The following is a 24,957-nucleotide window of genomic DNA, read 5'->3' on the forward strand; positions in this document are numbered from 1 at the left end:
GGGGGGGGGGGGGGGGGGGGGGGGGGGGGGGGGGGGGGGGGGGGGGGCGCTCTGTGGGAGGGAGAGTGGCACCTCGGTGGACTCTGGTGGCATCGAATGCCAGGGCAAGGAGGGGGGCGCTGGTGTTGCTGGGGAGGCCTGGATCAGAGGCCCCAAGAGAGATGTCAGGACTTTGCCACTGTAGGCAAGAAGGCCAGAGTCCCGAAGTCTGCAAGCAGGCAACCCTCAGTTAAGATCCTGCCCGCGTCACTCGCTGGCTGGGACCCGCGGGGCAGACAGGGGCGCTTGGAGCTGCGCGTCTGTGAAACGGGAGCAGCGGGTGCTGCCCGGGGATGGGCCAGACCCGGTGCTCTCTGCTGAGTCAGGGTTTGTGTGGTTTTTTTTTTTCCTTCCTCCTTCTCCAAATCCCGTGACCCCCTCCTGAGCCAGGAACTCAGGTGCCGGGAAGGGTGGGGCCAGGGTGAAGAATGGTGGTAATTAGAACCTTCCGGAGCCTTCAGCATGCGCCAGGCTCCTCGAGGGCTTTGTGTGGGTTAGCTCCTTGGATCCTCTGAACAGCCCTGTGAGGCCGCCCAGGTTGGGATTCCCATTTTCCAGATGGGGACACTGAGGCCTACAGAAGCCCCGTACATCAGAGATGCACTCCCAGGGTCTCGCTCTGAAGCCCCTGGAGAAAGGGTTCGGACAGGAGTCCTCAGACTGCAGGAAAGGGCTGTCCCTGTGCAGGAATCACCTTCACGAGGGGACCAGTGAGTCGGTGGTCTGTCCGCCTTCCAGACCGACGCCGGAGGGTGGACCACAGAGGGCATGGTGTGAGCTCCCGAGGTAAACATTTTCTCAGGGCCACATTAAAAAAAAAAAGCGGCAAAAGACACAGGCAAAAATCATTTTAATTCTATATTTTATTTAACCCGATATATCTGAAACACTACCATTTCAACACAGAACCAATAGAAAAAATTATCAATGAAATATTTTACATGCTTTGTACGCGAAGCCTTTGGGACCGAGTGGGCTTTTGCTCCGAGATGCCAACCTTCCATCAGGAAGAGCTGATCTGCTTCTAGATCTCACGCGTTACAGCTCGAAAAAGCCCATCCCCATCCCCAGGTCTGAGTTGTTCCAAACCCGCCCAAAAAGATTTCTAGTAATTGGAATTGAGTGTCCGGGTGACAGTTGAAATCAATAATAAGCAAATACAATTGAAAGGGCCCCCTGTTGCTACGGCCCCGTTTCAAGGGCTCCGTGGGCCCCACAGGGTCCGCAGCTGCCATCCTGGGCAGTGCAGAACGGACTGTCTCCATCATTCCAGAAAGTTCTGTTGGCTGGCGTGGCTGCAGGCTGTGAGTGGCCCAAGGGCCAGGATAGGTACATAGTAGGAGCTTAATAAATGCATGTTGGAAGGAGGAGGGGGGAGCATTACAGAGAAAGGAAAGAAAAGTCACGAAGAGCCTCAGGCTAAAGGCATGGCACACAAGAGATCTGAGAGGCGGTGGAGCATAGAGTGTGCAGGGAACAAGAAGAACTCGGTGGTGGGAACAGAACAGCACTGACCATGCTGGCGCGGGGGCCTTGGAGAGGTGGGGGCTGTGCAAGCCAATGGGGGCGCAATGAATCTGCTGGCCTTTGAGGGACAAAGCCCGGGCAGCAGTACAAAGAACTCTGAGAATTTGAAGAGAGTGATTAATTTCTTTAACTAGATTTGTCTGCATTACTATTATCCTTAGGAAAGTGATATATCAAAGTGATAAATTTCAAATTTTTTTAAAGTTACTTAAAAGTTGGGGTGGATTTGAAATGTGCAAGAAGTGCGGGAGGTGGGGGAAGGAAACGGGGGGGGGGATTTTACCCCATCAGAACTTAAAATGCATGGTTACGAAATGCAAACAATAAGACCCCCACCCTATGACTGAGCAATTCCAATTCCCGGTTATTTGCCCAAGGAAATGAGAACGTTGGGCCACCCAAAGACCGGGGTGGGTGCAGCAGCTTTCGGCATAATAGCCCGATCTGAAAACAGCCAAAAACAGGGAAATGGATTACGCACCCTGTGATTTATTCACACAGAGGAATTCGACTCAGCCACAGAAGGGAAAAAAACTCTAACCTACACACAAACATCCATGAATGTCAGGAACGTTGTGCTGAGCAAAAGAAGCCAGATGCCGGAGTACATTCTATAAGATGAAAGTTCTGGAACACCCAACACCAGACAACTCTATTTCTGAGAAACACTCGGTACAGAGGTCACGGCTGGGGCAGGGGCGGGGACAGAATCGGAGGAGGCACCAGGAAACTTTCTGGGGCGCGGGGCTCTTCTGTGTCTTGCTAGGAGTTGGGAATCGCAGGAGGATATGCGTTTGTCAAAATTCACTTAAGATTAATACGTTTTGTCAAAAGGAAAATAATTTTAAAAGGATGGAAGTGGGATATCTTGCAGCTATTTTTAAACAGAACGAGACGGCTGTAGATTGACCTAAAAAATAAGCAAGGTGCAGGGTAAGGCGTAAGGTATGAAATCAATAGTTTTTAGAAGAAAGAGAGGAAAGGGGGAGGAGGAGGGGGAGGAGGAGGAGCAGAAGGAGGAGGGAAAGGGGAGGAGGAGGAAAAGAGGGGGAGGAGGGGGAGGGGAAGAGGGAAAAGAAGGAGGAGGGGGAGGGGAGGAGAAGAGGGAGGAGAAGGAGGAGAAGGGGGAGGGGAGGAGGGAGAGGAGAAGAGGGGGAGGAGGGAGAGGAGAAGAGGGGGAGGAGGGGGAAGAGGGGGAGAAATCAGAGCACTCACACTGTGAATGCTTGCATGTGCTTCTATAAGCAGTTAAGTTACTCACCAAACTGGTAGTACTGGGATCCCCTGAGGCTGGCAAAGGCATTGTTGGGAGAGACCCATTAACTTATTAATAAACCCAGATGATCAAAAGATACAGAGATATGATCCAAGAATTTGTTATTTTCCTAATTAGATTTTCTAAAGAGAAAGAAAAGGACGCATGCGCCCTACTAAGGAAGGCTGGCAGACTTAAACATCCTCCCACTTGGGGTGCTTAACGCGGTAGAAATTCATTGAAGGCTCACACCCCAGCCCCAGCCACAAGCGTTTTGTGTCACGGGGCCACGTGTTTGGGGCCCCGGGCTCTGCCACCTGTGGCTCCCACGTCCCCCAAGACGTGTCTGGTCCCACCCGCCAAGGGCAGGGTCCAGCCACTTTGCAAGATATTACTTCATACCTTCTGGCCTTTTGTGATATCTGGGACATCTTGCCAGATAAATACCACCTCCTTACCCCTCCAATCTTTCAGTGTGAAAATGTCCAAACATATTTAAAAAAAAAAAAAAAACCCTTGGAAGAATTATCCACGAACATCCCTATACCTACCACCGCTAAAATTGTATTTGATGTGTCTTACCACGTATCAGAGCATCCTTCTGTCCGTCCGTCCATCCTTATTTGTGATATGTTTCCAAAGTAAGCTGCAGACATCGGAACATGTCATTGTAAACATTCCCATATTTGCTTAAGGGATTTTCTTCTAATAGAGGGTGTTTATGTTCAGTGTAATGCGCAAACAGGAAGGGCCCTGGGCTTTGAGAAAGAGCCGCGGGAGCCCCATCCCTCTAAAGAAATAACGCCTCCTTTTGAATGGCCGGGTTCCAGGGTTTGTGGGGCCCTGATGTATTTACCCAGTCCTGTGCTGTTTCAAGTCTTGCTTGTAAATGATCTTGCAATAAACATCCTGGTATATATTTAATTGGCACCCCCTCAAGGCCGCCGATCTAATCCGTAAATTTTGGGGGGTCACGTTCACTTGCACCTCCAACGGGTACTATGGGAGTAGTGCCCGAATGTCAGACAATGTTTCTTGGAGGTGGGACACGGTAGGAGTCCCTCCTAGCGCCCCTCTGCGAGTAGGGCCGACTGATTTTAAGAAGTCACTAGCCAAAGAAATTAGTTACTAAGTGTTAAAAGGGCTGCGAAAGAAGCAAACAGGAGGAGGAAATGAGGAACAATGCGCAGACACAGGGGGGTGTCTCCTGCTTTAGCGGAGGTGGTCGCATAATTAAAATGTTGCCAAGTGATCTCCCAAAGAGGTTAGTCTAATTGCTCTCCTGCCAAGAGCAGGCAAGTGAAAAGAGCCTGTTTCTCTGTACTCTGGCCAAGGCGTGAGTCATTGCGCTGGGATGGAGGTGCCCAGGGGAGATGCGGATGCTTGCCCAGATGCGTTCCAAGCGGAATTTCAGGAGGTGAGGGAAAGGTACTCCTGCCACGGAGAGCCACCAAAGACATGGTGGCTGGCCTGGGACCTGTACAGTGTGTTCTGGGAATGGGGCACGTTGAACCCAGCTCAGGCTCAGGGAGGCTTGGCAGCATTCCCCAGAGAAAGGCAGGTTGACCACAGGCGCCCAGCGTGAGTCAGCAGGACAGCCGGCTGGGCTGCTAGGAGACATCCTGCAGCCAGCTTGCATTCCTGAAGGCTGGGGCCGCGCCCAGGAAGGGGAGCAGCTCCAGCCCCAGGCAGACCCCAGAACCCTAGCCGCGGATCCTGTCACCTCCTTTGCACAGGCGCTTCCCCTGGTTACTACTTCCTGTTCCATGGATCTAAACCTGCAACCTTCTCCAGATGCTCTCTACCCCCCACCGGCTCCGTGTTCCCCATCACCATCCGGCATTCCACATTGAAAACATTGGGGGTTCAGGGGCGCCCGGCTGGCTCAGTGGGTGGAGCGTGCGCCTCTTGGTCTCGGGGTTGTGAGTTCGAGCCCCACGTTGAGTGTCGAGGTTACTTAAAAATAAAATCTTTAAAAAACACACACGCGCACCCACATTAAAACATTTTGGGCTCGTTTTTGTCCATTCGAACACAAATTGCAGTAGGGCTTTTTGGTCATTTCGCTTTGCTCTTGTATCTCCCAGCGCTGGGCTCAGAGTAGGTGCTCAGTAAATACTTGTGGGCTGAACGAATCAATTTGCCCCATCTCAGGCGGAAAGGCCTAAAGCTCCCAGGGATGGAGAGCTCTCCTTGGACATCAGACTGGAAAGTCCCTGGAAAAGAGGTCCCTGTTCCCCCTGCCACTGCTCATTCTTGATAGGAGACCAGAGAGGGCTTGCGAGTAGCCTCAGGTCACACAGCAAATCCAAGGGAGGCCTGTAACATAGGCAGGCGTCCTTCTCTGCCCATCCCAGAGTTGCCAAGAGGGACACTGGCAAACAGGATGTTTTGTTTTAATAACGGCTAATGGGCATTAAGCATTTATATGAACGAGGCCCTTTAAAGAAAATTATAAAGTTGACTTTTGTGTGTGTTTAGGGGGAGTGTATAGTTCTATGAATCTTAGTACACGTGGGATTTGTATAACCATCCCCACCATCAGAACCGTCCCATCATCCCTTTGAGGTCAGGCCCCCTCATCCCCGACTGCCCTCTCCCCCCACCGCGCCCCCCACCCCCGGTTTAGTCTCTGTCCATACAGCTTTGTCATTGCGAAAATGTCATGTTCCCTGTTGTGGCGACAACAAATGACCACATGACGAGTGGCCTCAAGCCATACAAACCCAAGTCCCTACTCTTGCAGAGCTCAGAAGTCTGAATCGGTGTTGACGGGCTCAGATCTGAGGGGCAGCAGGGCGGCGTTCCTCCCGGAGGCTCTCGGGAGAATCGGGTCCTTCTGTGCATTTCCAGCTCCTAGAAGCTCCTAGAAGCCTCCTGCGTTCCATGGCTCATGGCTCCTTTGTCCGTCTCCAAAGCCAGCTGCCCGCCCGCATCTTCCAAACTCTCTGCTCTCTGACCTCGGCTTCTGTGACCACTGCTCCTCTCCTCCTCCCTCCTTCTCAGAAGGACCCTTGTGATTAAATTTAGGGCCACCCGATAATCTCCCCATCTCGAAATGCTGACCAGAATCATAGCCTCGAGATCCCCTTTTCCGTGCAGTGTAACACAGTCAGGCTCTGGGGATTGGGGTGTAGACGTCCGTGGGGGCCGCCGTCCTACGGATGGGGCTACACGGACGTGCCTTCCGGAGTCTGGCTTCTTCCCGCGGCATCTTCAAGACACGTCCATGCGGTTGTGGGGCTCAGCGGTCTGTCTCTTGTCATTGCCAAGTAGTGTCCCCTGGTGTGGATGGACCGCTGTTGACCTGCTCACCCGTTGGAGGCTGTCTGGGTTGTTCCCAGTTTGGGGCGATTGTGAACAGTGTCGCTATGAATATGTGAGTACAGTTGTTTGTACGAACATAACATTTGTTGTTCTTGGGTGAACACCCAGGACGGGAAGAGACTCTGGCTTGAAATCTGCTTGTGTTAAGATAGTTCGGGGGCGCCTGGGCGGTCAGTGGATCGTCCCCCTCTCGGTTTCGGCTTGGGTTGTGATCTCGGGGTCGTGCGATCGAGTCCCGCATCGGGCTCCGCGCTCAGCACGGAGTCTGCTTGGGATTCTCTCTCTACCTCTCCCTCTGCTTCTCCCCCTGCTCTCTTTCTGTCTCTCAAATAAATAAATAAATCTTGAAAAAATATATAGCTCAATGAGATATATGAATACACAGTATATAATGTAATATTATTCCCCTGGGAGTTAAACACTCCCGTGACCAAGGGGAGGGAGGTGGAGATGGACTCGGAGAGGTTACGTGAGTTCCCCAAGGCCAAACCTATGTCTCCTTGACCACCGCCTACAACCCCTGCCCAGAAAGGAGCACACCTGGGGAGCCCCAAATGCAGGGGCCTAGAGGCGCTACCCCACGGCCCTGGCTGGTGACGGGTCAAACTGTGGGGCCACACTGCTTGGGTTCAAAACCCATCTCTGCCAGCTGTGGCTGTGTGACATCAGCCAAGTGACTCTGCCTCTCTGTGCCTCCATCTCCCATCTGTAAGGGGAAGATGGTAATACCACCTGTCTCCTAGGGGTGTTGAGGGAATAAAGGAAGCCAGGCCCATAACGCCGTGGGGAGCACTGTGCCAGGCAGCGCTCCCAGCATGAATCTGATTTCTTCAACAAATCTGGACGGAGGGGCTGCTCTGTGTATTGGATACACTGGCAAAAAAGACGGACCCAAAAATAAATAAATAAATAAATAATCCCTGGTCTCACGGAGCTTACATGCAAGCGGAGAAGGAAGACAATAAACAATCAAAGAGATACATAAGCCGTGAGAGCGGCCCAGAAGGTGCCCAGCGTGTGAGGAAGACAAAGCAGGGTGAGGGGCTGGGGTAGGGCTGAATTATAAACAGGGTGTCGGGTGAGGCCTCACCGATGAGGTGCAGCGGTGCTGTCTGTGGGAGCAGAGGCAGGAGGTGAGGGTGCTAATCCCAGGCCCGGATGGAAGACAGAGAGGACAGTCAGTGCAAAGGCCCTGAGGCAGGCCTTGGCCTGAGGGGTTGGAGGACCAGCAAGGAGAGCAGTAAGCGAGGGGTGGGGGTGAAAATTAAGGCAGAAGGGTCTGGGCGGCTCTTGTAGGGCCTCGTATTCATGGCGAGGACATTGCTTTTTCTCTGAGGGAGGCGGGGGGGGGGGTTGGAGCAGAAGAGAGACAAGAGCCTACTTAGTTTTTAACAGTGGGGAGAGCTGTTGCCGGGGTGCAGGGCTGTGGAAGCAGGGAGATCAGGAAGGAGGCGACTAAAGTCCAGTCTAGAGGCGGGGTGGCTTTTAATCTTTATCAAGTTCCGTCGAGGGAAGCCTTCCTATCCTCCTCATCCCGAGGCCCCAGAGAGGGTAAGCCATGTACTCAAGGTGCCAGAGCAAGTTGGGAGCAGAGCCTGAGTTCAAATCCAAGTCTATCCAACCTCAGCCCATCTTCCTTCCCCACTGTGGCCTGGGCTGCCTCTAGGGATCTGAGCTGGGCACGGATTTGTTTCTTGCACACCTATTGCGTGCCAGGCCCTGGGGCTAAAACACTGAACGTGACTGGCACACGGTGCTCTAGCCGCAGAGGAAGGGGTGGAGGCTCATTGACAAGTACTTGCTGAGACCGCCTAGGAAGACTGCTGTGTGACCTTAGGGAAATATATTAACCTCTCTGGGCCTCCATTCTTTCCAGCTCAAAGTAGTGCTCTCCATACCCACTTCATGGGGTTCTGGGAGAAGTCTGATAACGTATGCCCTTGGCATAGATTTTCTTTATGCGTGGCTCCCCTGCCCTTCCTCCCCTGCTGGGGCCAGAGGGAAGTCAGACGTGGTCTTTCAGGTCGGAGGAGGCCAGAGGAATGGGCAGGCCTGGGTGACAGCGGGCCTTGAGTTCCAGGCTGAGGGGCTGCGGCCACATGCCGGATGGACAGGTGGGAGGGACTGGAGGCCAAGGGACGGAGGGGGCTGGCTGGAGGGCGAGAGGGCGAGGAGGAGACCAGAGCTGGAGAGGAGAGCAGAGAGAGAGAGGGCCAGGGCTGGGCGGGGAGGCTGGAGGGTCGATGAGTTGGCCCATTCTTAGAGCCTCGCATCCTGGGGTCTCCCGAGCAGGGTGGACCAGGTCAGGCACCAATGACGGGGCTAAGCAGGTGCTCGGCCAACTTCCCATCGTGCGGCCCCAGCGCTGTCTGCAGTCTCTCCTGCTGCCAGACTCAGACCCAGCTCCATTGTCACCTTCATTCCTCGGCTCCAGTCAAGCGACAGCAGCCAGCCAGGCCCCGGGACGTGGTGTGGGAACAAAACGGGCTTGTCACCCCGGGAAAGAAAAGTCACCCTGGGGCCAGATTTGATTTACAAGCTGGGGATGAAGGCACACAGCACCTGTTAGAGGACACACAGTGAGACTGGGCCACGCAGGAATGGGGTGGGGGCACCCCGGCCTCCGCGCTCCAGCAGACAAGGGCGNGGACGGCATTCCTGGCAGGAGGACCGGCCTATGTGAAGGCCTGGAGTTGGGAAGAGTGCTCATTGCACAGGGGAAACTGCCTGCAGGGTTGAGATTCAAATCCCAGCTCTGCCTGGGACTTGCTTCATGTGGCCTTGGACAAGTCACTCTCCCTTCCTTCCATTGTCCCATCTGTAGCCTCGGCACGAGCAGGGAGGCGGCGTTCGCGCCTCGATTGTTTATTTCATGAGCAATTGGTTGTTCTGGGCTCTGAGGGTGCACTGGTAAGGTCTAGACGCTGCTGGCCTGCAAGGGGGCCCGGCTGTGGGCATCTCTAAAGGGCTGGGCAGGGGATTCTGAAGAGCGGGGTCGCTGAGAAGGGCTGAGGCAGGTGAAAGGACGTCGCGAAAGCTCTTTGACTTTTCCTCGCTTTTTTCTTGGTCAATGCCTCTGTTCCCTCCCACATGCATTCGGTCAGTCAGAAACAGGTGGCGCACCAAGGACGTGGCCCCCTGGGGTGGGGCATGGACCCCCGCTGTGGAGGCTGTCAGTGCTGGGGGCGCTGGGAGGGGGACCCCCTCGTACTTATTCATTCACGCCATCAGTGACTATTTCAGGGACTCCTAAAGGGCACGGGATCTTTTCCCTGTTGGCATCTCCCTTTTCCTCTCCTATCAACTGGGGAGGACATGTCTCCGAGCGGCTGTCAGATCAAGGACGGAAACAGCGCTGCCACCAAAGGGAGCTTCGGCTTCCCCGCTGTTTACCAGGAGCCAGGCGCCTAACTTAGATTGTCCTTTTTATTTTTATTTTGTAAAGATTTTATTTATTTGACAGAGAGAGCACAAGCAGGGGGAGCAGCAGGCAGAGGGAGAAGCCCAATGTGGGGCTCCATCCCAGGACCCTGAGATCATGACCTGAGCCGAAGGCAGCCGCTCCACCGACTGAGCCCCCCAGGTGCCCCTAAACTATCCCTTTTAATCCTCAGGTAGGATGAAAACCCTGAGGTGGAGATGACCATTATCCTCATGGGACAGATAAGGAAACTGAGGCTCAGCGAGGTGAGGAGAGCGGAGAGCGCCAAGACCAAGGCACTTAGCTGCCTATCTGTCTAATGGGAACTGACCGCCTCCAAGCACCCACCCCCTGGGCTAATCTGCCTGGCAACCAGTGACGTCACTAATTCCACGCCCACCCTCACCCTGTAGGGAAGCTGACGTCGTCACTGCGCAGTGACGTCACTACAACGCTGTGCTAAGCAGCCCCTCCTCTGGACGCACGCAATGCCCACCTTTGCCTCTATTACCGTGAATCACAACAATAATGGGAGGCGCGCCTGGCCGGCTCCGTGGTGGAGCGTGAGACTCTTGATCTCGGGGTCGGCGTCGAGTACTTTCTACGTGCTCACAACAACCGTAGGAGGTACTGATTATTACTACCCCCATTTTATGGATAAAAAACGGAGGAGGCACAGAGAGGTCGATTGATTTGCCCGAAGCCACACAGCCGGTGGGACACAGAATTCAAAACCCCATATTCTGGCTTCAGAGTTAATGCCCTTCATCAAGACACTGCTACTTCTCCTGTCTCCCTTTCACCATTGAAGAAACTGAGGCACAGAGGGATGAAGTATGGGGCCTCAGCTCGAACAGGAAGTGCCAAAGCCATGTCCAGCCCCAGGGCTGCACTCTTCCTCAGGCCTGTACCACTGTGGTTACTCAAGGCCTGCAACGCGCCCCCCACAACCTGTGAGGTGACCAACCCTCCCTCCCTGTCTCCATGGGAACTGCCCCCAGTCAGGGATAAAGGGGCCTTTGCCAGCAGGCGGTAGCCCATACACCAGCTTCTCCCCTTCCGGGCCCAGCTCGGGACACTGCCCCTGGGAGACCCCGGCTGGCTGAGCTTCCGCTGGGCTCCCCAAAACCCTCCAGCAACCCCAGGCGGAGGGTACACAGTTCTTTAGCTTCTATTCTTCTCCTCCAAGCCTGACCCTGGTGCCGGCCTTGGAGAAACTCCCCATTCCTCAGATCTCCGAAGCTGGTAGAGGTCTTCAGGAAGGATCCTGCCCCCCGCCGCCCCGGGCCAGTCATAGCCTTCAGTGGACCTCCATTTGCTCAACTGTCAACTGGGCAGAGGAGGAGGAACAGAAAAGGCGTCCCAAGCCAGCTAGGTTTTCAACCTCGTCAGGCCCCGCACTTTGCCTCCTTTTTACCAGAAACAGTTGTTTTAGTGGGAAGGCCTCCCCCCGCCCTTTAATGCCTTATCCATGCATTCACTGAATATTTTGTTAAGGTAAAACTCATAGGACTGCTGTCCACAGAGCTTTGGTCAACAACTCAAGGAATTTTGCAAAGTAGGCACAGCACGTAACCAGCCCCCACCTCACAGTCCACCAAACCCCCCAAAATAAACTGCTGCCCCACCTTCTGGCAACTTCTAGCACCTTCTAGAACCTTCTAGCACTTTTCCTGTATTTGAACTTCCCATAATTGAAATCATGGGGTCCAGACCCTTTTGTGGCCTGTCCTTCACCCAACGTTGTGTTTCTGAGTTTCGTCTGTGTGGTCCCCAACCCTCTTTATGTAACAGAATATTAGTAATAGCCTCTTCACCATCCCAAAGTGAAATCCACAGACAATATAACCTACTTACACACATACTTTTTTTTTCCCAGTTCAGTGGGTTGTCCTCAGTGTACTTTAACGAGGCATGAACGGAAAGTAGCCCAGCGTGGCGGCTCCGAATGGGCGGCTCGGATTCTGTGGGGCTGGAAGCTTGTACCGTGCAAAGGGGGTTCTCCTGAAGGAAAAGAACGAGTGTGTGTGACTCCGGCCGCAGGGAGAGGGGATGTTTATTTAGGATGAGAAAGAGAATTATTAGCAACTTGCCTCATTTTGAAAGCTGACAAACCCTCCACACATTCCAGAAAAAGGACACAGACTAGCTTCTGGCACTTCAGACGTGGGTCTTCTCCTCCACCTCATCCTTTCCGTGTCAGGTGCCCCACGACAAGCGATGTCATGATGTGACTCCTGCGAATTCCTGCAGCCAGCCGCCTAGAGGGAACGCAGCCATGCATGGACAGGCGTGACCGCGGACCCCATAAATACCCGGGGGAAGCTCGGGAAAATGTCTCCCCACCTCCACTTCACCTTAGCCAGGGCCCCCCAATACCCACTCCTCTTGACGCGCCAGGGGCAGGAGACCCCGGGGGAGGCCGTCATGGAAAGATACAGCGGATCGAATGGATTGCTCTTAGAACATCTCGCTTTGGAAAATTTTATTTCCGTCTATGGCTTTGTGGACCCATCGCGAGGGTTTTGGAAAGGCAGCTCGAGTGAGGGGCTTGAAACTTGAGACTGTTTCAGTTTCGGGGAGCCCGACTGGCTCAGCCAGTAGAGCAGGCGACTCTCCATCTCAGGGTTGTAAGTTCGAGCCCCATGTTGGGCGTAGAGATTACTTAAAAATAAAATCGTAAAAAAACAAAACGAAACTGTTCCAGCTTCACGGTAAGCCCTGGACTGGGTTTCTCAGGTGCGCTCTGCCGCTCTGTGGCATTACAGGAAGGAGTGGGCAGGGCACATAACTTCTGCAGCCTCGGTGTCCTTGTTGGTAAAATGGGGTGGCGACTTAGCCTCTTCCTCAATGGTTGGGGCAAAGAGTCAATGTGGGGAAGCACTTAGCCCCACTTTACAGATGTGAGGTGCTCCGTGTCCCACCGGCTGTGTGGCTTTGGGAAAGTCATTCAACCTCTCTGTGCCTCGCTTTCTTCATTCGTAAAAGGGGGCTAATAATCGTCGTGACCTCATAGGATTGTTGTGGGGTTTGGGCAAACCATCCCCACCTTGCAGATGAAGAAATGTTGTCAGGGTTCCACAAGGGAGTGGGGCGCCCCTCACCTGCCTCTTCCTCACCCTCCCTCCTGCCCTGAGATTCCTCTGCACCCTCCAACCCTCCAGAAATGACTCCTGTCCTCACCTCCTCCCCAGTCCTCATGATGTCTCCCCCACACTCCTACAGCCAGAAGTTGTCAGGCGAATACTTCAGGTACAAGGGCATCCCCTTCCCCGTCGGCATCTACTCACCCGAGAGCATCCGCATGGTGGAGAACGCTGATGTGCAGGACGACGACATCTTCATCATCACCTACCCCAAGTCAGGTACCTGCTGGGAGGGGCGGCTGGGGTGGCGGCCACTGAGCCTGAGAAGGGTGTGCGGAGGGGAAGGGGAAGCGGAAAGAGCCGGGATGGGGGTGGGGTGTCTGGATCTGCTCAGAACTGGGATGAGCTTGGCCTTTGCACCAGCGGGTCCCTCCGCCAGGTGTCGCTCCTTCCTCCCCGCCCCCATGGGCTCTCCTGTCCTCAGAGAAGCCTTCCCTGACCTCCCAGCTAAGCCACCTTGTCCCTCTCTGTCCCCTTAACTAGCTGCTACTTTCCGTCCTAGCACCTGTCGCCACCAGCCACCATACTGTGTTTTAGTTTGTTGATTTATTCTCTGTTTTCCCCACTGGAACATGAGCTCTTTGAGGGCGGGTGGTTTAGTGTGTCTGGATCACTGCTGTGTTCTTTGAGCCTAAAACAGTGCACGGCACATAATAAAATATTGGAGGAAGGAAGGGGGCGGAGAAGGAGGGAGGGGGAAAGGGATGCTCTTAATTTTCTCCATTCCATCACTGAAAAGCTGCTTATTGGTCATCGGCCATGTGTGGAGACACACCTGTGACTAGGGGAGACATTTGTCAATTTGCTGGGACGGACAGATTTCATTTCAATATGCAATCACTTATATTACTCTATCATTAGGGTTGGGGTGGGTGCCCCCAAGGAAGGGTACAGAGAACATTGAATGTAGATAATAAGAGATGGTCTGGGGGATGAAGGCAGGCTTTGTGGGGGAGAAGATGTTCATGTCCACAGACCTGGAAGCTGCAGAGGGGTTTGAGTGGGAAAGTGTGTCCTACACTGAGAAGCTGCACATGCAAAGGCCCTGGGGTCAGGGGGAGGCTTAATGAGATTGAGGGGACAAGAGAAGGTCAGTGAGGCTGCGATGAGGCTGAGGGCACATGGGCTGATGAAGCATCCCCTTTGGAGCCAAGGTGAGGCTCTGAGGTGACTTAACTCAAAGTCCCTCGGGGAGCTTTTAGCAAGAGAAGGGACAGACTTCAGCTTTTTCTTCTCTACAATGATGGAGATCGACTACTTTATTTCTTTTTCAAAACATTTTTGAAACATTCCAAAATACGATATTCACCCTCTTCAGCATAGAGTTCTGTGAGGGGTATTGAGATAGAGTTCACACACCATTCGATTTACCCATTTTATTTTATTTTTTTTAAAGATTTTATTTATTTATTCGACAGATATAGAGACAGCCAGCGAGAGAGGGAACACAAGCAGGAGGAGTGGGAGAGGAAGAAGCAGGCTCATAGCGGATGAGCCTGATGTGGGGCTCGATCCCACAATGCTGGGATCACGCCCTGAGCCGAAGGCAGACGCTTAACCGCTGTGCCACCCAGGCGCCCCTCGATTTACCCATTTTAAAGTGTACGATTCTCCGGTAGTCATGTATTCCCAGGGTTGTGCAACCATCACTACAATCCATCCCGAAACAGTTTCACCCTCCCAACAAGAGACCCCGTACCCATTCGCCATCACTCCCCAAACCCCACATCCCCGACTCCAAGCTATGGCCACCATTAATCTGCTGTCCAACTCTATGGATTTGCCCATTCTGGACATTTCATATAAATGGAACCCTACAATGTGTGGTCTTTTGAGTCTGGCTTCTTTCACTCAGCGTAATATACTTTGGATTCACCCAGGCTGTTTGGTCTTTGTTTGATTGTTTTTTTTTTTTTTTTAATTTTTTTTATTGCCAAGGAGTATTCCTTTCTCTGGATAGACCACGGTTTATCCATTCATCTGTTGAAGGACATTTGGGTTGTGTCCAGACTGGGGTAGGTAGGAATACAGCTGCTATGCAGCTTTGCATACAAGTCTGTGCATGGAAATATGTTTTCATTCTTCTTGGGTAAATACTCAGAAGTGAGATTGCAGAGTCTATGGGAAGTAGGTTTGCCTGACTTTAGAAGAAACTGCCAAGCTCTTTTTCCAAAGTGGCTCTACCATTTTGCATTCTCACCAGCAACATCGGTGAGCTTGCCAACCAAGTGTTCCTTGCCAACACTTGATATTGTCAGGGGTTTTTTTGTTTGTTGGTTGGTGGGTTTGGTTTTTACGCCGTTCTAACAGGTATGTATTGCTGTCTCACCGTGGTTTTAATTTGCCTTTCCCCGCTGGCTAATGATGGGGAACATCTTTCCATTGGCTCATTGGCCAATCACATATCTTCTTTGATAAAGTGTCTATTCAAGTCTTTCCCCCATTTTAAAATCAAAACCATTTGTTTTCTCATTATTGAGTTTCGAGAGAGTTCTTTTTTTTTTTTTAAGTAAGCTCCGCGCCCAACGTGGGGCTGGAACTCATGACCCTGAAATCAAGAGTCAGATGCTCTACCGTCGGAACCAGCCAAGCCCCCAGAGAGTTCTTTATATAATCTGAGTACAAACCCTTTATCAGATATGCCTTTTGCAAATACTTTCTCCCCACCTGTGACTTATCTCTCCAGTGTCTTCTCAAAGCAGAAGTTTCTAATTTTGGTGAAATCCAATTTGTCAATGTGTTCTTTACTGGGTCAGATTTTGATGTCATAGCTAGGAAATCTTTGCTTAACCCCAGGTCATAAAGACGTCCTTTGGGGCGCCTGGGTGGCACAGCGGTTAAAGCGTCTGCCTTCGGCTCAGGGCGTGATCCCGGTGTTACGGGATCGAGCCCCACGTCAGGCTCCTCCACTATGAGCCTGCTTCTTCCTCTCCCACTCCCCCTGCTTGTGTTCCCTCTCTCACTGGCTGTCTCTATCTCTGTCAAATAAATAAATAAAATCTTAAAAAAAAATAAAATAAAATAAAATAAAGACGTCCTTTGTGTTTCCCTGTAGAAGTTTTATAGTTTCAGATTTTACACTTAAATCGATGATCCATTTTAAGATAATTTGAGTATATTGGATGAAGTGTAGTGTGAGGTTCTTTGCCCATAGATGTCCAATTAGTTCAGCCTCTTTCTTTAATTTGAAATGTATTGATTTTTTATTTTTAAGATTTTATTTATTTATTTGATGGAGAGAGAGACAGCCAGTGAGAGAGGGAACACAAGCAGGGGGAGCGGGAGAGGAAGAAGCAGGATACCAGCCGAGGAGCCTGATGCGGGGCTCAAACCCCGAACGCAGGGATAACGCCCTGAGCCAAAGGCAGACGCTTAACGACTGCGCCACCCAGATGCCCTTCCTTGTATTGTTTTTAGACGGGGGAGGGGCAGAGGGAGAGAGAGAGAATCTTAAGCCCCCAATGTGGGGCTCGATCTCATGTCCCCGAGATCTTGACCTGAGCCAAAATCAAGAGTCGGACGCTTAACTGACCGAGCCCCCCAAGCGCCCCTCTTTTTCCTTGTATTTTGACATCATCTCGTCTTAGGACTGTAGACAAAGAACTTCCTTGTTTGTTTAGTCTGTTTACAGTTCCACGGTATTCCATAACCTGGGATGTGCAGGAGTTCTTGTTTAAACAGTTGCTGCCTGATGAGTATTCACTAGTTTGCAACCTTTTGCCTTTAGACACAGTGTAAACTTCACGCACAATGCCGCCCCAGGTGCGTGTAGCATTTGTACACCTGTGCATTTATCCGTAGAAAAAAACTCCTAGATATGGAATTGCTCGGTCAAAGGGTCTGTGAATATGCGATCTTGACGGCCACGGCCACATTTGCCTTCATCGAAGTTGCAGAAGCCTCTTGCCTGAACAGCGGGCTTTCCTCAAAGCCGCTTGGAGCCGGATGGTGATGGTTGCGCAACCACCTGAACGCACTTCGCGCCCCTGAGCTGGACCCTTTAAAAATGGTTACATCGGTACGTTTTGCGTTGTGCTTGTTTTACCGCACAGCCGCAAAAAAGAGTTTGTGAACTAGTCACGGAGGATTAAATCACCAAGGGGGTAAGGAGAACCCCAGGGGATACAGGAAGAGCCCATACAGGGATCGGCCAGCCACTTCCCCTGGGCGGAAGCAGAGCGCCCAAGGAAATCTGCTGGGGGCGCGGGTTGGTGGGGGTGGGGGTGCAGAAAGTGTCGCCGGGTCCAGGGCACTGCCGGCCGCTGTCCATCACGGGAGCCAGAGGGGAGGAGCGCTCGGCAGCCGCGAAGGGAAGCCCATCCTCCCGCAGGGTTCCTCCGGCGCCCTCTACCGGCAGAGGTTACCACTGCGCTGGGCGCCGGAGGAGAACCTGTTCGCAGTGTCCGGCTCCCAACTCCCAGAACAGGGCAACGCAGAGTGGATTCGGAGGCCAGGGGCAGAGCATCGAGAACCGGGGCAGGGTTATTGTTAGAATCCAAGGCAATATAGGGGCGCCCGACTGGCTCGGTTGGTGGAGCGGGGGACTCTTGATCTCCGTGTCGCGGGTCCGAGCCCCACTTTGGTCGCAGAGATGACTTAAAAGCAGACAGACAGGGGCGCCTGGGTGACTCAGTCGGTTAAGCGACGGCCTTCGGCTCAGGTCATGATCCCAGGGTTGCAGGATCCAGCCCCGCATGGGGCTCCCTGTTCCTCTCTCTGCCTCTGCCTGCAGCTCCCCCTGCTTGTGCTATCTTTTTCTCTCCCTTTCTGCCAAATAAATAAATAAAATCTTTAAAAAACAACAACAACCAGACAAACAAGACAACAACAAAACAGAGAATCCAGGGCAATATAATACTAATAATAGGTGACTGTTAACATGATTATTATTATTATTTCTCATCTGACTTGCCTATAGTCTCCTGGAATCCGGACCTGAGAATGGGTCATTGATGAGGTCCCTTCCTGCTACATGACATTTGCGGCTCCCCCCAGAAATCAAGGGGCAGTGAAAGGAGCTGAGATTTTTAAGCCCAGACGCCTAATCCCAGCTTCCTGTATGACTAGCGGAATGCTTCTGCCGCACACATAAGCCTCAGGATCGCAGCCACGGAGCCTCCTAGAGCCCTATTTGTCATTCCTTTAAACACCAGTCCGTGCAGGATGCGTGGAGCGAAGTGGGGAGAAATCCATGCAGTCTTGGGCACTCTGGCTCTTTCCGTTTTATGGCTCCGCCATCCCCGGGAGCCCCAGATTGCAGGGGCATCCCTGCATCCAGCCACAGAGAGGGAAGAGAGAGTGGGGGTGGGGGTGGGGGACACGTAGGAGGTGTTTATGGGCCAGGCCTGGAAATGGCTACATGTCATTGCCACCTGCACTCACTTGGCCAGAACTCGGTCACGTGGTCCCTGCATGCACCTGCAGGGGAGGCGAGGAAAGAGTGGTCCCGTCGTATTCCTGGTAGGGAGATGAAATGGGGTTGGGTAGACAGTGAGCCAGTCCCCGCCACACGCGTCTCTTCCCAGCTTTGCCACCTTGGCCGCCTTTGTTTCTTTGAGCCTTGAGTTCCTGCTCTGAAAATCCTGATCTCTTCGGATATGATTTGCCCAATATCTCCCGACAGGCACCAACTGGATGATAGAGATCCTCAGCTTAATCCTGAAGGACGGGGACCCATCCTGGATCCACTCGGTGCCCATCTGGAAGCGGGCACCCTGGTGTGAGACCATCATGGGTGCCTTCAGCCTCTCGGACCAGCCCAGCCCCCGCCTCATGAGTTCCCACCTCCCCATCCAGCTCTTCACCAAAGCCTTCTTCAACTCCACGGCCAAGGTGCAGGAGGCGGGAGGGGCGTTGGGGTGGGGGAGAGAGCATGCGAACTGATGGGTTCGGCACGTGTTTATTGAACACCTGCTCTGTGCCTGGCCCCGATCTAGCTCAGTAGTTAATAAGCACACGGTAACGTAAGCCCACATGCTAAGGGGTAACAGGCAGACAATAGATAAGGACGCTCTTTAAGACGCCAAGGTGATAAATTCACATCGGAAAGGAGCAAAGTGTGGGGGTGTCCGGGGGAAGAACATTCCAGGCACAGGAATGCAGGTGCAAAGGCCCCGGGGTGGCTGTTGCATGCCTGAGGCTGGCAAGGAAGCCTGTGTGGCCAGAGCCAAGTGAACGAGGGGGAGAAGGGGAGAGGTGAGGTCAGGGAGGTAACAGGGTCTCAACTGTGCAGGGCTGCGTGGGCTGTGGTGGGAACTTCGCTGGTCCCCTGAGGGACGCGAGCCAGGGCAGGGCTCTGAGCAGAGAAACAGGAGCCCATTCAGGGTTTCACAGGCATCCTCTGGACGCAAAGTAGGGAACAGACCGTGGGGGTGAGGGCAGGTTAGTCCAGGCGGGAGGCGACAGTGGACGAGACCAGGGTGGTGGCCGTGGAGGCGAAGGAAGCGGGCTGGGTTTGGGGTGTGTTTTGAAGGTGGATCTGGTAGCCGGATTTGGTGACAGATTGGGCGTGGGTGTCAGACAGATGAGTCAAGGGTGACTCTGTGGTGTTTGGCTTAAGCAGCTGGGAGGATGAAGCTGCCATCCCCTGGGATGGGGGGCTGCGGGAGGGGAGGCTCAGGGGAAGGTGGGAGCTGTGCTGTGGCCCATGGGTGTCCGGGTGGGGGTTGCCAGTGGGCAGGGAAGTAACTGAATCAGGATTTGCTAGGACAGATCTGGGCTGGACACGCATCTCTGTAATTTGCTGATCGATGCAGAGATGGAAGGAGTAATTAAAGCCAGGAGACTGGTGTGATCACCAAGGAAGTGAGTGGCTGACCGTAATCTTGGGGAAGGAGACGGTTGCCAGGGAAGGACATATCCAAAGGGGCTGGAGGGGGCTTGGTTGTGGAATATGAAGCTGGTGAACACAGCGGTGGCAGGTGATCGGGGCCTTGAATGCCAGGCTCAGGGGCTGGGACTCTTCCCGGGGGTGCTGGAGAGTCAAGGAGGGCAGGGTCAGCACTGAATGTAGAAGGACCCTCTGGGGCCATGTGAGGCTGGGAGGCTGGGGAGGAGGCTGAGGTGAGGGACCAGGCAGGAACGGATGAGCTAGGGCCTTGGCTATGGGAATAGGAAGGAGGGGCAACGCCTCTCACCCTGATCTCCCCCATCCTGAGCCCCATGCCTTCCTCCTCCAGTCTTTCTTTATTCCCTGAAGCCAAACTGTCACTCTGCCTGGTCCAGGAACAGTCCCTCTCTCCTCCTAGAATGTGTTTGCAGGGAACTCTCCCCATCCTCTGGGATGAGGTGAACTGATCTAAGCTTAGCGGGGCAGTCCCCTGAGAAGTCTACCCTGAGTCCTTCCTGCTGTGGGATCAGAAGAGAGAAGTCTTGGTTGGGGACCATGCAGCCTTTGGGGCTGGGGTCCTGCCTGTGTCTGACGCCTTCTCGCCTCTCCCCAACATCCACACACAGGTGATCTACATGGGTCGGAACCCCCGGGACGTGGTGGTCTCACTCTATCATTACTCCAAGATCGCTGGGCAGTTGAAGGACCCTGGCACGCCTGACCAGTTCCTGCAGAACTTTCTCAAAGGCGAAGGTGAGGACTGGGGCAAAGTGAGGTGGGGGGCGCCCCTTGGGGACCCAGACAGGAAGGGGGCAGGGGAGGGGTAGGAAGGAGAGAGAGGCAGAAATACAGGGTGTTACTCACAGTGATGGGGATAGGAGAACAGAGAGAAGGAAACAGACAGACACACAGATAGAGAGAAAGAGGGAGAAAAACAAAAAGAGAGAGACAGAGATGCAGAATAGGGACAGAAACAGAGAGATGGGGAGACAGGGGTTTTCGGGGAGCCAGGTGTGGGAGGTTTGGGGGAGGTGTCCAGCTCTGAGGGGCCAGGCCTGGGGCCACGTGGGCCAGTGAGGCCCCCCTGAGCCCCGAGCTCCAGCAGGAGTGGTCTTGCTGCCCGGCCCTCATCCTCCCGCCCCTCCGCCCGCAGTGCAGTTCGGCTCCTGGTTCGACCACATTAAGGGCTGGATTCGGATGCAGGGCAAAGAGAACTTCCTGTTTATCACCTACGAGGAGCTGCAGCAGGTAACCCCCCACCCCGCCCCAGCCCGGCCCAGCGCCCCCCACTCCTCCCCTGCTCACGCCCGCTTCCCTTCCCGCAAGGCCTGGTCTGCTGCCCAACGCACCAGGTACTGGGGGCACAGCAGTGACAGAACAGAGTCCTGAGCCCCTGAGCCGCAGAGGGGGCCACGGACAGATAAATAAAATAGACGCAGAGCGAAGGAGAAAAGGCAAGCCGATACAAGCCGAGGATAAGGAATGTGTGGGGGTGCAACTCTAAATAGGGTGTCAGGGAGGCCTCTGGGAGAAGGTGACACTTAAGCAAAGATCTAAAGGAGAAGAAGAGCCCTGGAGGTATCGGGAAAAGTGTCCTGGGCAGAGGGAACCTAACGCCAGTACAACGTATGCCACAGCGTTAGTATAAAGTAAAGTACAAGTGACTAGGTTCTGAGCAAGGGCCAATCTGATTAATAGTAACAATTAGTGTGGCAATTAGTAGTGTCCCCTGAGGGTGACCTAGGCCGTGGATCAAACACCACACGTGGCTTATCCCACTTAATCCTCGCCAAGTATGGACAGGTGAGTTACCTATTAGAGCGAAGCACGTAAACTTGCCAGTATTTGGCCACATTTTATATGGTTCACCCCAATATTGTTATTACCCCCATTTTATAGAGGAGGAGAGCCTGGGGATTTGGAACCTAGAGAGAGTTGGCAACCTACCTGAGGTTTGTTTTTCTTTTTTTCCCCACCCTGGTAAATCTCTGGATGTTGGAAGATCCAGAGAAGATTTCGGCATTACCAGCCCCCCACACCCACTTTTTTTTTTTCCACCTAGCTTTATTCTCCAAACCAAAAACTGGGCCATGCAGCCTGACAGAGCTTCTGGGCTGCCCCTGGGTGTGAGGAACTGCCAACATGTTAGAATTTCTGGGACACGCCAGTGGTTCAAGACGATAAAGGGATGGAGGGTTATGAAACCAGGAATGACCTGGAAAATCGGAGCCATGGGGTTGGTGGAGCTGACCAGAAGGCTGATTGCATTTCAGGGAAGGCAGAGAGATAGAGGGGGGCGGGGAGGGGTGGGGCTTCGGGCATTTAAATCTGAGCTCCTCCCTAGCTGTGTGACCCTAGACAAGTGTCTTCCCCTCTCTGAGCCTCCATTTTCCAATTGGGGTAATGACACCTTTCTGCAGGGCTATTGGCATGCTTGGCACAAATATACATGAGAGGCTTGGACCAGAGCTTGGTACACAGCAGGTGCTCAATCCCCAGTGGCTTGAACCGTTGTTGTCAGGAGGGAGTGGATATTCGAGCTGCGTCTGTGTCTGGGGAGGTTTGCCAGGTGGAGGGTAGCGGCACGGGGCATTCTTGGCAGCCCATGCTGAGGCTGCAGGGAGGAAAGTGCAGGGAATGGTAAGTTCTGGAAAGACAGGATGGGGGAGGCCAGACTTCTGTCCTTAAAAGTCAGGTCTGGGGGGCCGGGACTCCTATCCCCGGACACAAGGGAGGCACATGAGGACTGGGAGTACGGAGAGCTAGGGTCAGCTCTGGATATGGGGGCCTGGAGGCAAGGAGGCCAGGGAGGAGGCTGCGGAGGAGGCTGGGGTAAGGAGTCCATAGGGAGAGGACTAGGCCTGACCAGTGCTAGGGCTGAGAGCAGAGGAGGAGATGAGCGGAGACAGGCGACAGGGGTTTAGGGGCAAGGGGAGAAGGGGGGTGAGGCCGGGCTGGGAGTCTGGCCTGGGACTGGCTCAAGGTGGCCACGGTTGCGGGATGGGGACGTGGGGGTGGGGGTGCAGATTTGGGGCACAGACAGGCTGACTCCCACTTCTAACCTGAGTGAGGGTGATTCTGCATAAGGGTACCCACCTCTGCTCCCTGCTGTGACCTCCGCCCCGTCCCTCCCGCCCACAGAACCCTCCAAAATCCCAAACTGCAAAAACTCTCGGAAGCCATCGCCCAATCCCTCAGCTTGGAGGTGGGGAAACTGAGGCAAAGGAGCAGAGTCACCCGGACAGGTCTGGGTTGGGACTCAGACGTCCAGAATCGGGGTCTGGTTGGTGCTCCTTCCTTGCCTGGGGTCCCACCTCCGTCCGCCTGGCCCCGCTGACCCCTTGCCTTGCCTGCAGGATCTCCACGGCTCTGTGAAGCGCGTCTGTCAATTCCTGGGTCGGCCGCTGGGTGAAGAGGCGCTGGGCTCCGTCGTGGCGCACTCAGCTTTCGGTGCTATGAAGGCCAATGCCATGTCCAACTTCACGCTCCTGCCCCCCAGCCTGCTGGACCAGCGCCACGGTGCCTTCCTCCGGAAAGGTGCGGGGGCTCTGGGGTGCCACTGCCTGGCTGTGTGGCCTGGGCCAGTCATGTAACCTCTCTGAGCCTCAGTTTTCCCGGCTGAAACATGGGGTTGCTGCAAACAGAACCGCCTTCACAGGGTCGCTCTGGACCCAGGATTGACCCCACACACAGGGCTTAGCCTGCGGCCGGGCACGCTCCGTGGGGCTACATTCGAGTCTTCACGCATCTTTCTTAGCATGAAGGGTTCACCCCAGAAATATCCAAGTGTTGGATTATGGGGTGCGGGTGGGAGGGCACTACTTCCCGTTCCTGCTAAAATACCACAAATGTAGCGGCTTCACACAAGCCACGTTTATTCTCTTATGGTTCTGGTCAGAAGTCCAGAATCAGTGTCCCTGGGTTAAAACCGAAGTGTCAGAAGGGCTGTTGCTTCCGGAGGCTCTAGGGGGGGGAATCAGTTCTCTGCCTTTTCAGTTTCTAGCCCCGCGCGCATTGCTTGGCTCGTGGCCCCCATTCGTCTGAAAGCAGCAGCGAAGTATCTTCTAATCTCTGACTTTGACCCTCCCACCTCCTCTTATCAGCACCCTTGTGGCTAAATGGGAACCCCCTGGATAATCCAGGATCCTCTCCCCATCTCCAGGTCTTTAACAAGGACACCTGCAAACTCCCTTTTGTTGTGCAAGGTCACATAGGCATAGGTTCCAAAGACTAGGACAGGTTGACGTCTGGAGGTGATTATTCAGCCTACCACAGGGAGCCCCCCCAGACCTCACAAAGGGCGTCATGTAATTTGTGGGGTGTACGCTTGCTAAGATTCAAAATACCACCATCTGAATGACATTGGCCCCTGGATTCCAGGTTAACGCCCCATGACGAAGTGAGAAAGGTGAGGCTCGGAGGGATCCCCGCGCCTACCTGGGCACATGAAAGGGGCAGCGTTCATGCCCCTTGCCTGCCCGGTTGCTGTGAGGGTCAAGGAGTGAACCCCACGAATCCAGGGTAGCCCTTCGGTCCGTCCCCTGGCACCGAGTGTGGGAAAGCATTCATTCCCACTGTCAGGGCCATAATGGAGGTAGTGTAGCGTGTTGCAGGAGCCCTGGGGTGAGGAAGCCCTGTTCTAGCCAGGAAGGTGAGGGACGGGCCATAGTGACAGGGTCACACAGGTGACACGGAGGCAGGAATGCTGGGTGGGGAGACGGATGATCTGGGCAGAGAGATTTAAGGGGTCAAGGGGTAAAACAGAGCAAGGCAACAGGTCTACTGGGGGGACAGGTAGGATGGGGGGAGCCAAGGGAGGGAAGGCGCAAAAATGGGGGGGTGCAGAGGCAGCCACCATAGGAGGTAAAGGAGGGTAAAATGGAGATGAAGGGGGGTGGGGAAGTGCTTCTGGCAAAGGCCCCAGGGGTGGGAAAGGGGGTGCTGGCACGTTGCGGGCGGGGAAGGTTCCCATGTTCCTCACCTCGCCGTCCCTCCCTCCCCTCCAGGGGTGTGCGGTGACTGGAAGAACCACTTCACGGTGGCGCAGAGCGAAGCCTTCGACCGTGTCTACCGCGAGCAGATGCGGGGGCTGCCCACCTTCCCCTGGGACGTCTCCGAGGACGCCAGCCCGGACCCCGATCCCAGCCCCAGCCCCCCGGAGGCCTCCGAGCCCCCCAACCCGTGACTCAGAATAAACGCGGCGCTCCTGCCCCGACTCTCGCTGCGCTGTGGAGGGGGCTTGCCGCGGCCGGCCGGCAGGGGGCGCGCGAGGGAAGATGAGGCTGGGGGTGGGGCCCCGCCGCTCACCCAGGGCCTCCGGAGAGGACCTGGTCTTCTTCCGCACCCGGCACGCCAGTGGGGTCGGTGACTCAGAAGCCCCGGCCGGAGGCGAAGGTGCTGCGGGGAGGCAAGC

The 24,957-nt window shown here is 54.2% G+C and overlaps 1 protein-coding gene across 1 annotated transcript in view; it reads left to right on the top strand.

The window, feature by feature from the left end:
• Positions 1-24,820, top strand: part of SULT2B1 (sulfotransferase family 2B member 1) — a 29,098-nt gene extending 4,278 nt beyond the window's left edge. Inside the window, exons 2-7 of the mRNA XM_008684662.2 lie at positions 12,795-12,934; positions 18,339-18,547; positions 20,171-20,297; positions 20,698-20,792; positions 22,901-23,081; positions 24,551-24,820. Of these exons, the coding sequence (XP_008682884.2) occupies positions 12,795-12,934; positions 18,339-18,547; positions 20,171-20,297; positions 20,698-20,792; positions 22,901-23,081; positions 24,551-24,729 (931 nt within the window). The 3' untranslated portion in view covers positions 24,730-24,820. The remainder of the gene's footprint in view (positions 1-12,794; positions 12,935-18,338; positions 18,548-20,170; positions 20,298-20,697; positions 20,793-22,900; positions 23,082-24,550) is intronic.
• The last annotated feature ends 137 nt before the right edge of the window (positions 24,821-24,957 follow it).

Source organism: Ursus maritimus, unplaced genomic scaffold, assembly GCF_017311325.1.
Source record: "Ursus maritimus isolate PB19 unplaced genomic scaffold, ASM1731132v1 scaffold_19, whole genome shotgun sequence".
In the NCBI taxonomy this organism is placed as follows: Eukaryota; Metazoa; Chordata; class Mammalia; order Carnivora; family Ursidae; genus Ursus; species Ursus maritimus.